Here is a 16569-nt window from a genome sequence, read left to right as displayed (position 1 = left end):
TTAATTATTCATATGGAGTCCTCCAATGTGTCTGCACACACAGAAAGAAAAGGAGACAACAAATAAAGTTAAACAACACTTCAGTATAGAGAACACATTCATTATTGACTACATCTTTTATTATCTATGACTTCTGGTCTGCATACTAAAGTGTTACCATTTCTGAACATTCCTTACAATTATGTTTCACTGGATTAATCATTTAAGGTGTAGTGCAATTATTATGTTTTACTTATCTGCTTTTTTATTTATAATGCATTGTTTAATACCACATTTTTTGTATAGTGAAGGTTTTTAAATTGTAAAGAACTGTCAATATAATATGCACGATTCAAAAGTTTAGGTGTCAGTAAGAATTAGTTGTTCGTCTCTTTTTAAAGATAAGAGAATTGATCAAAGTTATATAGACATTTACTTTAGAGCTTTGCGATATTTGAAACCGTTAGGTCCATAAGTATTTGGACATCGCCACAATTCTCACTTTTTTTTTTTTTGGAACCTTAACAAGAGGGAGGCACATATGCAAATTGTTGTAATTCCTACAGTGTTTATAGTGTTGGGCAAGCTACTTGAAAAATGTATTGAGCTAAGCTATTAGCTACTCTACTTCAAGCGAAGCTTAACTACGGAGTGTCTCTCCTGCTTCAGCAGCGTGTCCTGCTGGTTATAAACGATAAGGCGGAGAGAATGCGCTGCTTAGTGAACCTGACTCGCCATTATTTTAATTCTATATTCGTGAAGAATGAGCCAACCGCATATGCTTAGTCCTGTTGGTCGGGACACTCTGCTTTATAACTTAGTTTATTACAATAATCACACTTAGCTTTGCCATCGTTCTTCACATGTTGCCACTCGGCACATCTTGCGCTCCATCTTTAAACAAATGTTTACATTATTGAGGTGCTCTCCGGCAGCGAAGTTTCTGGCAGAGTAGCGAGTGAAAAAATGTGCTTGCAGAAATTGGAATTAAAATTTTAATTATATAACAGGCATCGTATTCTTTCTAATCCTCGCCCAGTTTTAATACAAATTGTGTTTTTTTATATTTGTGGCTGTGAAGTTTATTAGAATATATATATATATATATATATATATATATATATATATATATATATATATATATATATACATTATTTTTATTATACTTTAAGTGATCTGCTTGAGGTAGGTCACGTCTATCAATGGTAAGTTTTAGCCTAAGTTTACATGAATAACATAATGTGCAGTGTCCTTTACCATACAAAAAAAGAAAGAAAAAAAAACATTATTATACACCATAGTAGCCTGTAGCCTATAAAAAGGCCGCAAATATTTTTAAATGCATTAAAAGGCAAGCGCATATCTTAGCCTTGAGTTTGTTCACACTCTGCCTGTATTAACATAAATGCTGTATTTTAATATAGCTTATTTTGATGAATTAGCTCTAACCTTTGACAGCTTTTTCTTCTTTTTCCGTGGTTATGCGGCATTATATTTCACACACATATGCAAGGTGACTGAATATGAAGTTAAAATACAAAACATACTGAGCCATTAAGTAAAAAACAAAACAAAACAAAACAACAGTTATAGCTACTTTAAAGGAGAACATTGACGTTTTGAAAAAAAAAAAAAAAACTGAACTGAAACTAAATTATTAAAAATAAACCTGCAGACTTAATTTATGTCCTGCGGCAAAAATATTTTTATTATACTTTTAGTGATCTGCTTAAGGTAGGTCAATTTATTTTTTCTTTTGATGAAGCAGCATTCAACTTAAGCTCTTTAGACCAGTGGTTCTCAAACTTTTTTCACCAAGTACCACCTTAGAAAAAAATCGTCTCTCCAAGTACCACCTTACGACGCTATTTTTTAACCAGTATTAAAAAATAGCATCGTAAGCCTAATTAAGCAGCTACAGGTGTGCACAGTTTTAAAACGATGCAGATTACTTCCTATTAGTAAGAATATGTATTATTGTCAGTCACTTTAAACATTTGAAATAGTCTGAACATTAACTGTGCTTGCAGATAAAAAAAAAAAAAGTTTTAGTTAAAATGTGCTTTTAAAAGTTCATTAAAAAATGGCGCTGTTCTTAAAAAGTAAAAAGAAAACTGCTGTACTTAAATCTAAAGTATTCATAGTAGCCTATTCATCAAAAGCTGGAAATGCTGCTTGGACCTTATAAATATAGGCTATATGTCATATTCCTACACTTTCAGACAAATCTTGAAATAAATGTTAAATGTACAGGACAGGGTTCATACAGGCACAGCCTAATGAAAATCAATTCCAGCACCTATTTTTTTTTTCAAGACTGACATGCTATGTATTGAAGACCTGAAATGTATTCTCAGCAACCCATAAAACATTGCATAAGAATAGATACAAATAAAAACCATTAATAATAATATTTATTAATCATATATTAATAATATTTATTAATAATTAATAAAGCACTAAGTGCTTGTGAAATCTTTTTTGTACTCAAGTAAAAATACTATTACACTGCTAAAATAACAAAAATTTTAGTAAATAATACTAATATTAGGTATACGAATTACTCTTTTAAAAAGTACTGGTTGGTTACTTTTGAAAAAAAAATCTGATTTTCATTATGAAATCACTTTTTTAAGTGTAAACCTGATTTAATGGTTTGATTGCTTACATCCCAAAGCTAGATGTATAATTTGCACTAACAAAGGAAGTATAGTCAATTTTTACTTTCATGACAATTAATCTTTTTCAATAGCACTGGTAAAACTACCAAGTAATCTTTAAGGCCATAGAGACACTTTTTGCCCATTTTTAAAAATATATATTTTTAAGCTTTGAAAGGTTAAATTAAAGTATATGGTAAAAAGATTTAAATTTAGCCTTTTATTTACATATTTTACACTATTTTCTTTACAATATGGCAAATTTGTTTCTTAAATAGCTGTACATCACATGTAGATTTTATTTTACACTTGATCTTAATCTAAAATAGAAACGTAAAAAAATACAAGTACACTGTCAGTACAAAAAATAAAACAAATGAATTCATTTTACTTGAGGTATTTGAAATATGACGACACTACATTTATCAAAGCAGTGCTTTAAGAGCCTTATTGTAAATTGTGATAAATAAACAATACGTAGGCTAACAATGGATTGCTTTGACCTGTAATGCTTTAGGACAGATCAGAATACAGCTAAATGTATAAATCACACAAATACCTCACCCAGAAACATTTCCAGCATAATTATTTTGTCGTAAAGAAATAAAAAATGTTCCACCTTTGCTAAAAGTAAGTTTCACTTCACAACACAGCCAAATAAGAAGACCATTAGCATTGTCATCGATCATGTATCAATCTATTTCTAAATATTTGATAACTTTGAATACTTTTGACTAAATTTAGTTAAGGAGCAAAGATAAATAATGTCTACTTTAATAGTGGAAAGATCGCGATTGTATTCTATCTGAGCACACACGCGATCATGAGAGCACTGCAGTTCATTTGAAAAAAGCCTATTTAAGAGCTCGCATGTCTGTTTTAGCGATTTGCACACATGAATGCGCTCTCGTGTTAAAATAAAGCACTCGCCGCATTTGCAGAAATGAGTAATTGCGCAATACCTTCATTCCCGCGCCGCCATTCAGAATGTATTTGGAGGAGTGACAGGTCAGAGGCTAGTCGACTGGCTGTCGGAGAGCGAAACGTGTATGAAGATCATCAAATAGGCAGGAAATATGTCCGCGGTTTAATTACTCTGCTAGACATCTCTGTAGTGAAAACATCCGAGAAGCATTATTCCAACAAAACATTTGTTTTTAAGTTGTTTTTTCTGTCTCTGCAACACAGAAAGCCTTTGTCCCGCCCTTACGTTTCACGCAACTAGACAAGGTTGACTGTGATTGGCCACTTTTCATGTCAGTCAAATCACGCTTCAGAATCAATTCGGAAACTGATTTTCAGCAGCTTATGACACAATGCACTAAAATAAACACTCCAAGCACATCGCTGTGATCGTACGCTTCACAAAACAGCCAATGCTGATCACATCAATGTTATATTACGCATTAAAGGATTAAAAGTGTTAATTGCTTCTTTCATTATTCAGCGATTCCTCCGCGTACCACTAGGAGGAAGCCCGCGTACCACAGTTTGAGAACCACTGCTTTAGACCATGCTGCTGACCGTTTCTCAGTGTTTCACTTACTGTACGGCAATGTCTTTAAATAAATAATTTATTTAGGCCTATTTTCATTATTCATTTATTTTCATTATTCAATTATTATTATGTACAATTGTTGAGACATAAATGAGATAGTAAAATATAATCAAAAACAAAAATGGAAATAAAAACAGAAATAAAACATAAATGAAAATGTCTTGTCTTAGTCCTATCAAAATAGCAAACACTGAACATCTTTCTATATTTAGGCTGCTTTATTTATTTATTTATTTAAGACTTATTATTTACTAAATAATTTGTACTAAATGTTTGTGCTTTCATTTTAGTTGTCTTTTACTTCTTCAATTCTATTTTCCAAAACGAATCCTCTTTGCACTTAAAAAGTTTACAATAAAGCATGTTAACAAATTTTAAATGATTAATGAAGGAATTATAATGCTTTGACTTATTGTTTAATATCATTTACAAGCACAGTAGCTGCTGCATGGGCTATTTCTGTCCGTTCGCATCCCGTCCCTTTGCGCCCCCTGGCGGCTCATTCACAAACTGCGGTCATACACTAAAAACAGAGCGGCACCTATTTCAAACGGCGGCGGAACAAGCTGCGGCGTTAATAGCCACTTTGAACTCTCACCTACTGTACAGTAAAAGCTACACCCGAGGAAATGATTTATTAATTATAGTAAAGGTAAATATCTAAAACTTTATAGTAGTTACTATAAATAACTAAAGTATTTTTTGAGCACAGCATCAGAACCAATGCTATTACATCTTAGCATGTACTTCTCAAGGTATGGTTGCGAGGAATCCTGGTTCATAAATAACTCCTCTCCCTCAGTTATATTTCCATCAAGCAAATTTCTCATGTTAAGCCTAATTGGTTGGCAACGTCACAGACCAGAGCGAGATGCGTTAGTAACGCACCCAAAAGTTTGTTGTCGACCACCGTAAAACAGGAAGAAATCGTGATTCTCGCCATCATATGGATTTATTTTCATCGGCTAAACACCAGCCTCACAGCTCTATGTTGGTGCAATATGAATACAATTGCACCAGATGACTTGAGATATCTATTTGGAAAGAATGTATAGCGTTAGATCGATTGGGATAATTCCGCAGTGGGAGTGCATCTTCATAAAATCTAATAAATGATCTATAAACTTTTTGTGATCTTTGCTCTTTGCAGTGCATTTCTGTATGTGCATGTGTTGAGTATATCCATGCATAACAATCTATAAACACAATCAAGAAAAGGATGCAACTAAAATGGTGTTTTATCGTTTTGAGAGTCGTTTTGTGAGTCTAAGATATTAAATTCAATTAATTGTTGTTAAAGTTGCAAATGGTAAAACTTCCTATGCCTGAATGCTTTTAAGATCATTATACCATCACAGGCATCAAAAACACATGCAAATGCTAAATTATAATGCAAACTCAACATTGCATACCTAGCGATGTGACTACTGCGAATGATCACATTGCGATATGGATGGTAAAACGATATGTTGTGCAGCCCTAATTTACATGTCACAGAAGCCGTTAAAAACATTCTTTCTACAAAGCTTCCCTGTCATTCAATAAAAAATTAATTCTGTTTTCAGAATTAACAGTTTTTAAATTACTATAGTATCAATAGAAAGCTCTTAAACAGCTAATCATCATATTCAAACATGTCTAAAGGACATTCTGAAGCAGTAAACGAAATTTAAGACATTTTAAAATGTATATATTTTTATAATTGTGAAAAAAATTATTTGTGATGAAATGATTCAGCTTTGGTGAAACTAACATACTTCACCCAACATCTTACAGACCACATTCTATGCTGTGCAAGTAGAAGTGTACTATGAGTTTTCTATTTGCATTTGAAAGGTAACCACAGCCCTCCATGTGTGGGTTTTCCACTGAGGAAGGAATGAGATGCGATTCTTTTGTGGTAAAAGTGATATTTCAGAAGTTACATTCTTGAACCAAAGATACGCACATGCGCTATGTCATCCAAACAGCTGAAGATGTACTTCCTGGCTTCTTTTGATTTCAGCCCCGTCTCTGTCTCATGCTCCTCTGTGGACTAAAAAGAACATACACATCATTAAAAGCAACTCAAATCAAACAGACTCCATTTAACATGCAGTGCTGTGAAAAAGTGTTTGCCTCTTAGTGATTTCGTACTTTTTACCAGTTTGACACACTAATGTTTCAGACCATCAAATAAATGTAAATACTAGTAAAAGATAGCACAAGTAAACACATCATGCAGTTTTGCAGGTTTTTATTATTAAGGAAAAACAAAATACAAAACTACTTGAGAGAAAAAGTATTAGCCACTAAACCTAAAAACTGGGGCCACTCTTAGGAGCTAGCTAGGGATCTTTTGGTCTACTTCTCTTTGTCTGGCGGCTCCTATTTAAGTAATTTCTTGATTGCAAACAGGTGTGGTAGTAATCAGGCCCGGGTGCGGCTGGATAAATTTTAAACAGGTGTGACAAACCAGCATCGTACGATGTCTAATGTGAAACAATGAATGATAGCATCATCGTCATAGGCGGCGGTGAATTAATTATTCATGAATAATTTATTAATTCATAAAAATAAATTATTTGTATCCTACTGTTTCAACTACCTGACCCGCATGGTCTATGTTTTACCTATAACTAAATGATAAATAAATAAAGATAAGTTACACACAAATTAACACCTGTCAATCACTTTTTCCGCGGGACTCTGACATAAATAGGCAGAGTGATCTGTGTCATAATGGCGTCAACAAAATTGGTTAATAAAGTTGCATAACAAACAGGAACCAACCAACAGTATCTAAGGTTTTTGCTAAAATTACTAAGTACAAGCATGAAAACGAAAGATTGAAGCAGTGTACTGACGCTATAACACGTTACCTGATAGATTCAAAAGACCGAAGAGTCATTAGATAGAGACAAGATTAATTAAATATGATAGGTAACATCTATAGTGAGACGCGATCCAGTGCTACATCCTTGATAAACTGTCCAACTTGCACGGCTTCCTGGGATTTTGTGCTTAAAGCATCCGCTGACTGCCTGAAGCTCAGATGCGCACATATGCTGCAGCGTATGCCTGAGTATGTTTGGTCACGTGATGTGTGTTTTCAGCAGTATAGTGTGGAAAGAGGGCTTTTTAAAAATGCTAGATGAAACACCAGTGTGGACGTGGCTTGTTTACATTCTAAAATGCCATTTTAAACCTAAATTGCATTAGTGTAACCAGGGCCTAAGAATGAATGGCTGAATTAATAAGAGGTTACATGTGCTGGTGAAGATTAAAGATGCAGGTGAGAGGTTTGCTCTGATTTTGGCCTATGTTGCGTGTTGTTTTTGAAGCCAAATTAGGACTAAATCTATGCTATGTGTAGTTTTTGTAATTGGTAACAAATCGGAGAGTGTAAAGCAGGTTGCACACCGAATGCGCCACAACACGGCACGCACATGACAGTCAAAGTATCGCACATCATATGCGCACATTCACATTTTATTTAAAATGAAACTATTCAGATGGCGCTCTGTGGCACAGAAATATGAACAGTGTCCTGAGTCATGGCTGGGCACCGCAGACAGCTACCGACTTGCAGCGGCGGTGTGCATACCCTGAGAGAAACCTATGTTTAGAATTCTAAAATGCATGGTGCTGCATGGCACGACGCGTCGCCAAGTGGCACATCTGGTGTGCGACTCCCTTAAGGGTCTGTGTGTGTTCATATACGTTGTATTTATTTAATATTTTATATAATTGCAGACTAAACAGCAAGCTACTTCACACTATCATTGATCTGCTGTTATAATCAAATCATGCTCATAGAAAAGTTAGTAATAAACATTTATACACATATATTTATGTGTTTAAAGCATCTGTTTTATGAGAAGTGCTTCTCATATGATATGTGAACAACCCATACAGCTTTGACGTGAGTGTTGGGCCAACAGACGATGCCATCGTCCATCGCAGATGGCCAAGAGACAACACAATGCTGAGCCGGCACCGCCGATCCTCCGACCCGCCACCGTCGCAAACAAGCTCAAAAAAAATGTACACTTAGACCCTGTTTGCACTAATACGTCTTGGTGTTAAAATGGCATTTTAGAACAAAAATTATCCACATCCACACCGTGTTTTACATAGCATTTCTTAACAGCTTTCCGTCCGCTGAAAACGCACATCACATGACCACACACACACACACACGCACAGTCATGCGCTCGTCTGAGTTCCAGTGAGCAATGCACGTCGGACAGTTTATCAAAGATGTACCAGTGGATCGCGTCTCACTATAGTTGTTAAACGCAATATTCAGACATCCGAAGTCTCCCCGTAAATTAGTGATAATCTCCCGGAAATCATGTGTCTCTCTCCCAGTCCTCAAAAAAGTTGCGCACCCTTCTCACCCCTTACCACCGGATCCCTCCTCGCTCTTCAGACACGTTGCACGCTCTCTGTCAAACACCGCCTCCAAGCACCCCAATAAGGGAGGCAAACACTTTCACACTACAGTATGTCACTGTATATATTTATGCATTATTTGTAATTATACACAATTTATAGTCTAGTAAGATTGCAAAAACTGATTATGTGAACAAATAAAGACTTAAGGACATTCACTTTGATTTACTTGACTTTTTTGCCATTTTTTCAGATTGGATATTATATTATTTTTCCTTATAAAAATGACACCTTCATGGCCATATGGGTGGGTAAAAATAATATTATTTAATTACACAACATGCTTTGATAATGTAATGTAGGCAATCAATCAAACTCACGATGAAAATCAAATGCAAAAACAACACATATTGAAAATATGAACTCTTTAAACAGATCATTTGGAAACATGACGCAGGACTGTGAAATGAATGATGTGAATATGATCGTCAGATCATTCTCTCACTTTAAGTCTCCAGGTCGCATACGGCGAGTCCGACTCCCGGCAAAAGAATCGAGACGTCTTCGTCCCCACATTTAACAGATGCTCTCCTGGCAGACCCTGCGTCTGAGAAATGTAGCGAATCTGAAGAGAGACAGATGGGAAAAGAGTGAAACTGAGCTCGATGAACTCGATCATTGTTAATGTTTTAACACCAACCAACGTAAATGGATATGTCAACAAAAGACACATCAGGTGCCTGGAAACAGCATGTGTTCTCAATGACACGTTCAGAGGGCAGCACGTGTTTTGAACGACACACAGAAACAGGCGATTTATAGGAGTCATGCTTGTGTGAAACCCGGCGTGTGGCCGTTCTGTGTGCGTTCTTACGTCAACAGCACTGTGGTGTGAGAGAAAGATCTATTAGATGCTCGGTGTCACATGGGCCGAGCAGAGGTGCAACAGCTTCTGCGGCACATCTTAAAATCAGATAACAAGACCCTTTGACCTCTCAAAGCAAACTGGGCCAGCATGTTTGTAATACCTTGGAAAGAAATAACATACTTCTTTGTTTTAACAGCTCGTTGTGTAAGAAAACGCTTCAGAAAAAGATCAACTGATCCGAAGAAATTGAACACAATAAAAATACAGAACATTTACACCACATCAACCTGACACTTTATGTTTTAAGGTCATGACACAAGTTAGCATTGGCCAACACAGAGTGCCTGTTAGTTTGGTTTTTCACAATTAATTATTGAAAGATTTCAATATAAATGTTTACACAAACAGTCCAATTTCTATATAACTGCAATTTGCATATATGTTGATTTAGCCCAGGACAAGTACGATTACAGCATTTGCACTTAAATCTGACTTTGAACAAGACTTTAAAACAACGTTATCAATATTTAGTGTTAGAAACATTTAAATTATCACAGTAGTTTTGGATAGCAGTGTATAGTTTGGTTTTAAACATTGATTTCTATGGGAGTGCATCAATTTGAAAATATACTAATAGGTGACAAACAATCAATTACATATTTCTAATTGAATAATAGACTCAAGTGAATTGTTCAAAATAATTACTTAATCCATTAAAGAAACCAGTGAAGTCCTTATTAGAGAGTCGATGAATTGTTTATTTAAAACTACATTAGGAAATTGTTTCTTAAAATTGGTTAGTAAATCAAAATAGTGTAAGAAAATAAATAGTAACACTCAGGGGACTTTCATACACTTGGTGCAATAAGATGCAAGATGTGTATGGTGCGATTTGTTGCTATTTTCAGACCAGCGTTTCAATTTTCATATTTTGCACTATGTTGTTTAAATAGCTCATCGGTGTGCCGGTCTAAAAAGTTTATCCATCACAACTTGCATATGTGTAATGTTAGTAGTAGTAGTAGTAGTAGTAGTAGTAGTCTTTATTATACACATATTTATATTTCTTTTAATAAAAACAAGTTCAGATTTGTCCAACTGGCGGGTTTTGGAGACATCTGTGTCACTATGTGGGGCATAAGAAAGGGAGTGTTTGGATACAACTCAGTTTTTTGACCAAGCTTCGTTATTATGTATTGGTTTGCTGGAAATTAGAACTGAATTAAGAAATAGCTTTGAAACAAATCTTTGTGCTTAACAAACAAAATTAAATATGTAGGCTAACGGATGTCTTAAGTGGAGTGCGTACAACACTGTTTCCTTAAAGTAAAGCAGGAAAGACTAAAAGGAAAGAAAGGAAAGAAACCGAATGGAGGAGGCTCGTTCTTTATCCCCGCGCTGCAGATGTTCTGTTTAACTGTTTTCTAGCTAGTGAACCGTTTGGAATAATCCACTAACAAAGTCCGCTATGTAAATATCAAATGTGCATAGCGCAACGCAACTGACTATTAAAGGAAATGGGAGAGGAGACTGCAAACCATATTTTTCCATCTTTATAATATCAAATGTGGATTCGGACACACCCTTAATGCTTTTTTTGTCATGCGCTTTAGACTTTGCACCTAGATTATTAAAATAGACCCTTTATCTTGATGTACATTGTTATGCTTGTTCCATGTTTTTACATTTGCAGTTATTTTTGTGTAATTATATGTAACTAAATCTAAAGCTAGCTTGAATTATAGGTCTAACCATATAGTAACTACATGTAATTAATAATGTCACTCAGTAATAGGGGTGGGCAGTATAGCCAAACTTAAATTTTATGGTGTGTGTGATGTCATTTCATGGTAGCGGTATATTTCATCATAAAGTTATTTAAACAGGTAGATTTTCAAGAAATACAATAAAAAGGGTTATAAAAGATAAACTTTAATACTTTAGAAATTGTCCTTTTATTTGGACATTTAAAAAAATTATGTTGCACAATATTTAATTTTTTCAGATATTTTTTAAATACTTTTGGTTGAGCTGATAGCGATATCTTTTCGGTGTTGAGAAAAGTTATTTTACAGGTTAACTAACAGTCCGGTGTGAGAGTTTTAAAGTACATTGTAAAAAATGCAGGGTTCCACATTATTCCTTCATGTTGTCCCAACACAAATCAATTAAGTTAACTTAACAAATTTGAGTGGACATAAAACAAGTTGTACCAAAAACATCTCAATAATGGTGTTGTTTAAACTCATTTTAAATAAGTAGTTTGAAAAATAAAACACAAAAAAATGATACACATGCTTCTCATGATTAAATAAAATCTGACTTGTGATTTCATGACCTCAATTGATGCTTTCTCTCATCGCTAGTACTACCTTTTTCTTTAAAACAAAAAATCCATTATGGCTGACAATTTTTCAGCATTAACGATCCTACTAAGGACCTAACTAAATGGTTAGTGCAAAAAGGACACCTTGAAATAGTGTGACCAAACTAATTTTTGTCAAAACATCCAGGGAATTATTTATTTTGTTAGGTCATCAATACTCAGAAACATGGGGAATCCTCAACTTAAAAATAAATAAAATGAACATATCCAAAATTGTTGAGCTCTAGTCTAAACTTAGAATTTGCCATTGGATTACTGCAGCACAGTAGTAAATTTAGTAAAATAAATTTTGTGAAATTGACTATCCGCAGATTAAAGAAGCAAAAGTGCTAACCGAGTTTGTGCTAATCATGTTTGTGCTAACTGAATTGTGAAGTTGAGGGAAGAACTCTGAAGTGACCTCTGACTGAAATATTCCTCTATTCCTCACACAAACAAGTTATTGTATTGCTACAGAAAACGCTGTATGTAGTCTCTAAGTCACATGTACAACTGCTATTACGTTAATGGAAAGAATAGCACACAGTATATGTTAAACTTCTTCAAGTTTCCATGAACCAATAAAGCCATATGGGTAAACAATTATTATTTTGGGGTGCAGTGTGGCTTTAAAACGTTAACAGTAGTGACCATTAGACCCACTTTGTGCACACACAGAAGCTCAAGCTCAAACACAGACACCCTAATCCCAAGCTTTAAGACTAAATAAACAGCGTATGTGCGGAAAACAGATGTAGAACATCGAAAATTCCCCAGATGCTGTTCAGACGTCAACCCGTGAGAAGGAGGAAGAGAGAGCACGTTTAACTTCTGGGTGAAAAACAAAAAAACTGAAGATAGGCTAGATAGAAATAAATGAAGATATTTGTAGAGGAAGTCAAATGTAAGTTCAATGTTGATCTGACCCAGGTCTTACATCAGCAAAAAGGACAGGAAGTAGGCAGGTTGTCATTGAACAATTTTAAGCAAGATCTGACAGAAAGTAAAATAATCATTATTCTAATATCTATCAGAGTGAAAGATGTAAACTTCTGATGACACATGACTTTGCATAGTATTTCATAATGATGGAACATAATGATGAAAGTTCTAGCTGCAGTAATATATTACCGTGGTTTGGGGTTTGCAGCATACAGTAGCTGAATTTCAGTGTACATAATTCATTAATCCATTCATTTTTCTGTCAGTTATCTGAGCCAGAGTCAAAGTGACAGCAAGACGTTGGGCATGCCCTGATGTCCCATTCACCCAGCAACTTCCTCTAGCTCCTCCAGGGGGTTTCCAAGGCATTCCAAGATCAGCTGAGAGATATAAGCCCTCCAGTATGTCCCGGGTCTGCCCTGAGGTCTCTTCTAAATGCCACTGGAAGACGTTTGAGAGAAATCCCAAACCACATGACTGAACGAAGCTGATGCAATAATAGGACTTAATAACATGACTTAAATAAATAAATAAATAAATAAATAAATAAATAAATAAATAAATTAATTAATTAATTAATTAAATATGCCATTTGAGTTTAAGCAAGTGTAACCCACCGGTCCTACCACACTCGTCCTGTGCTGAGCAGAGATCAAACAGCAATTCTTTGCATGGGAGTTGATAGCTGTAACAAGGAGGCTAAAGACAATAGTCTTTATTGTCTGTTGCTAAAGCACCATTAGAGGTCAGAGGAGTAAGTTTTACCTGCATAGCACTTCACTGGCTGGCCTCTGTTACACTCAATCCCCCTAAACCTCACTCCCATCCCGGACGAGATCCCAAGTGTAACTAACCGGTCCTACTGCACCAATTCCATTCTGAGCTCGGATTGAACCAGCAATTATTTGCATGAAAGTAGGATGCTCTAACAAGGAGGCTAATATGATTATGATTCATATGATTACAGTTGTACCAAAATAACATTAAATGTTTTGGTTGACTTTAAACATCTTACAACCTTTAATCTAAGAAAGCTAACCTGAATCACTCTGAATAGCTTTGGGATGTGCAGGAATGGAATTTACAGAGTGATAAAACAGTAAGCATCAATAGCCATTGCAGGAAAACAAAATATCGCAATGTCAGATTTTTCCAATATTGCACAGGCCTACTTAATACATACTTGTATACTTTACTGTTCACTTCAAGTTTTTCAATATAACACAGTGTTGGTAATTTTCTATTTATTTTGACATTTTCTGACATTGTGAAGCACTGTGGTCAATAATGGTTGTTTTTAAATGTGCTAAATAAACGCAACTGGACTAAACTGAACTGAATTGCAGTTTCACATGCTTTCTCTATATCAGGGGTCACCAACCTTTTGGAAACTGAGAGCTACTTCTTGGGTACCGATTAGTGTGAAGGGCTACCAGTTATTAAATAACACATTTTTCTTAAAATTATTAATAATTAATAATATTCATCTATGTGAAGACATTGATCATGTTAATGATTTCTCACAGTAGTTGTCAACAATGATTTAACAAGTTATATAAATATCAATATGCAACACTTCATTTGTCTAAAATAGTTTTTAAAGTTTTTTTTAAATATATAACTTAAAGTAGCTTTCAAATTTACACCAATGCAAGTGTGATTTAAAAAGAATACCTATAAAAATATTGGATGCAGCTTACTCATATGTGGTGCTATGGTGAGCTATTTTTAGAACAGGCCAGCGGGCAACTCATGTGAACCTGGCGGGCTACCTGGTGCCCACGGGCATCATGTTGGTGACCCCTGCTATATATACACATGCCAAACCTATTACCACACGAGTACCAGGTTCCTAGCTCAGCTTCTCATGGCAAACTTTCCACTATCCCATATGGAAAAAACTCAACCCTTGTATCATATTAAATGTAACATTAAATAATGTTCTTTCTTGGCTATTTAAATTGTGCATAATGCAATTCAGAAAAAATATGTACAATCAGCCAACTTAAAAGACCAGTTTTATTTTTACTTGCATTTGGCAGTTGGTGAGTGTTAAATCTGGACCCTGTGTGCGTGTTATCCATTTCAACCTATAAGAGTAACAGCTTTATTTTCAAACAAGGAAGTGTCGATTTAGCGCTGTAAAGAATAGGCCTACATGCCTAAACCTGCACTCAGGGCTGCAAACATACAATTCTTCCACATTTAAGCAGTCCATTAGCCACTACCTACTATTAGACAGTGGCAATGTCAAAAGAAGGCTCCACATGCCTTCACAATGAGGCCCCGCGATTGGTGCCATACGGGGGCGTTCATTTCTGCTATAAATATCTTTTTTGCTGTGTGAGAATAAATTGAACACCCCCATGAAGGAGGAACATGGATCAGGACAGTGATACCGCAAGCCATTTTAGTCCCTAGACTGGAATCCCACCTCAGGCAGTTAGGTGACACCCTGCACATATAATAGTTCAGAGGTAATGTGACGATGTGCTGTTGGACATACTTTGTGTACTCTTGCAAGGCGGACCACAACCTCAGTATTCAAGGAGGCGATAGAGTCAGTGTCAAATATCATGTCCACTTTTTACTTGCCCAGCATGAGGTTCATTAAACTGCTGCTCAGTCATGAAAGTGACAGCTGGGATCTGAGGGAGGGATGAGGATGGTTTTCTGATGGCAGGACTATAAATTAGAAACTACACTATTATGCATTGTTTAACATATCTGACTTACACTCACCGGCCACTTGCTAGTACCGGGTTAGGCCCACTTTTGCCTTCAGAACTGTCTTAATCCTTCGGGGCATAGATTCAACAAGGTACTCTAAATATTCCTCAGTGATTAGGGTAATGAATGACATGATAGCATCACGCAGTTGCTGTAAATTTGTCGGCTGCACATCCATGATGTGAATCTCCAGTTCCACCACATCCCAAAGGTGCTCTATTGATTGAGATCTGGTGACTTTGGAGGGCATTTAAACACAGTGAACTCATTAGCTGTTTCCATCCAAAAATGTGAATAAACTTTATGCGCAAAACTCTATTATCCCATAAAAGACGTGGAAATAAAGCAGCGTTTCCATCCAACGATTCAAAGAGAAAATCATCAATTGCTGATTAACTTGCGCCAAATATCAACAGTAAAAACTGAATTTGCTGCAGTAGAAGAAGCTGCGCGAGTGTTTTAATAAATTAATTGTGCCTCAGAAAGCAATCCTGACATGAAGTGAACGCGCGGTGGTGTTTGGTGAAGGAGTCAGACGCGGAGCACAGATGCTCTTGATTCTGGAGGTCATTAATAATATAAAAACACTAATACTTAAATAGTAAGGCATTTTAGAATGATCAAAACAACAGTTCAGATGTTTTACAGTGCTCAGCCTGCTGGTTTGTCTATTTACACATTTTCATCATCACATGATCTCTTCTCACAAAATCACATGACCTTTTTTCATGCGCATACTGAAATTTGTGTGGTAAAAGTGTTTCCATCGTAGTTTATGCGCATCTTTTCTTATCGATTAAAACGTTTATCCTACTCAGTTATACGCATGAGTTTTTTAGGCAAATTTTTTAAACTTATGCTCATCGTGGCGTTTCCATCATCCATTTTTAAGTGCATTTGCAAAATGCGCATAAAAATAGGTGGATGGAAAGATAGCTATTGTCATGTTCAAGAAACCAGTCTGAGATGATTTGCACTTTATGATGTGGAGCATTATCCTGATGGAAGTAGCCATCAGAAGATAGGTACACTGGTCATAAAGGGATTGACATGGTCAGCAACAATACTTTAGGCTGTGGCGTTGACACAA

At 35.6% G+C, this 16569-nt stretch overlaps 1 protein-coding gene across 3 annotated transcripts in view; it reads right to left on the bottom strand.

The window, feature by feature from the left end:
- hipk3b (homeodomain interacting protein kinase 3b) overlaps window positions 1-16569 on the bottom strand; it is a 95018-nt gene that overhangs the window by 29326 nt on the left and 49123 nt on the right. For all 3 annotated transcript variants that reach the window (XR_012393772.1, XM_005159174.6, NM_001080159.2), the window contains 2 exons: window positions 9080-9199; window positions 6146-6232 (listed from right to left, as the gene is read on the bottom strand). Coding sequence is in view for 2 of the 3 variants with exons in the window: in XM_005159174.6 (XP_005159231.1) it covers window positions 6146-6232; window positions 9080-9199 (207 nt within the window). In the remaining variant the exon portion in view is untranslated. The remainder of the gene's footprint in view (window positions 1-6145; window positions 6233-9079; window positions 9200-16569) is intronic.

This window comes from Danio rerio, chromosome 18, assembly GCF_049306965.1.
Source record: "Danio rerio strain Tuebingen ecotype United States chromosome 18, GRCz12tu, whole genome shotgun sequence".
Lineage (NCBI taxonomy): Eukaryota > Metazoa > Chordata > Actinopteri > Cypriniformes > Danionidae > Danio > Danio rerio.
This window is presented reverse-complemented; position numbering and strand designations above follow the sequence as displayed.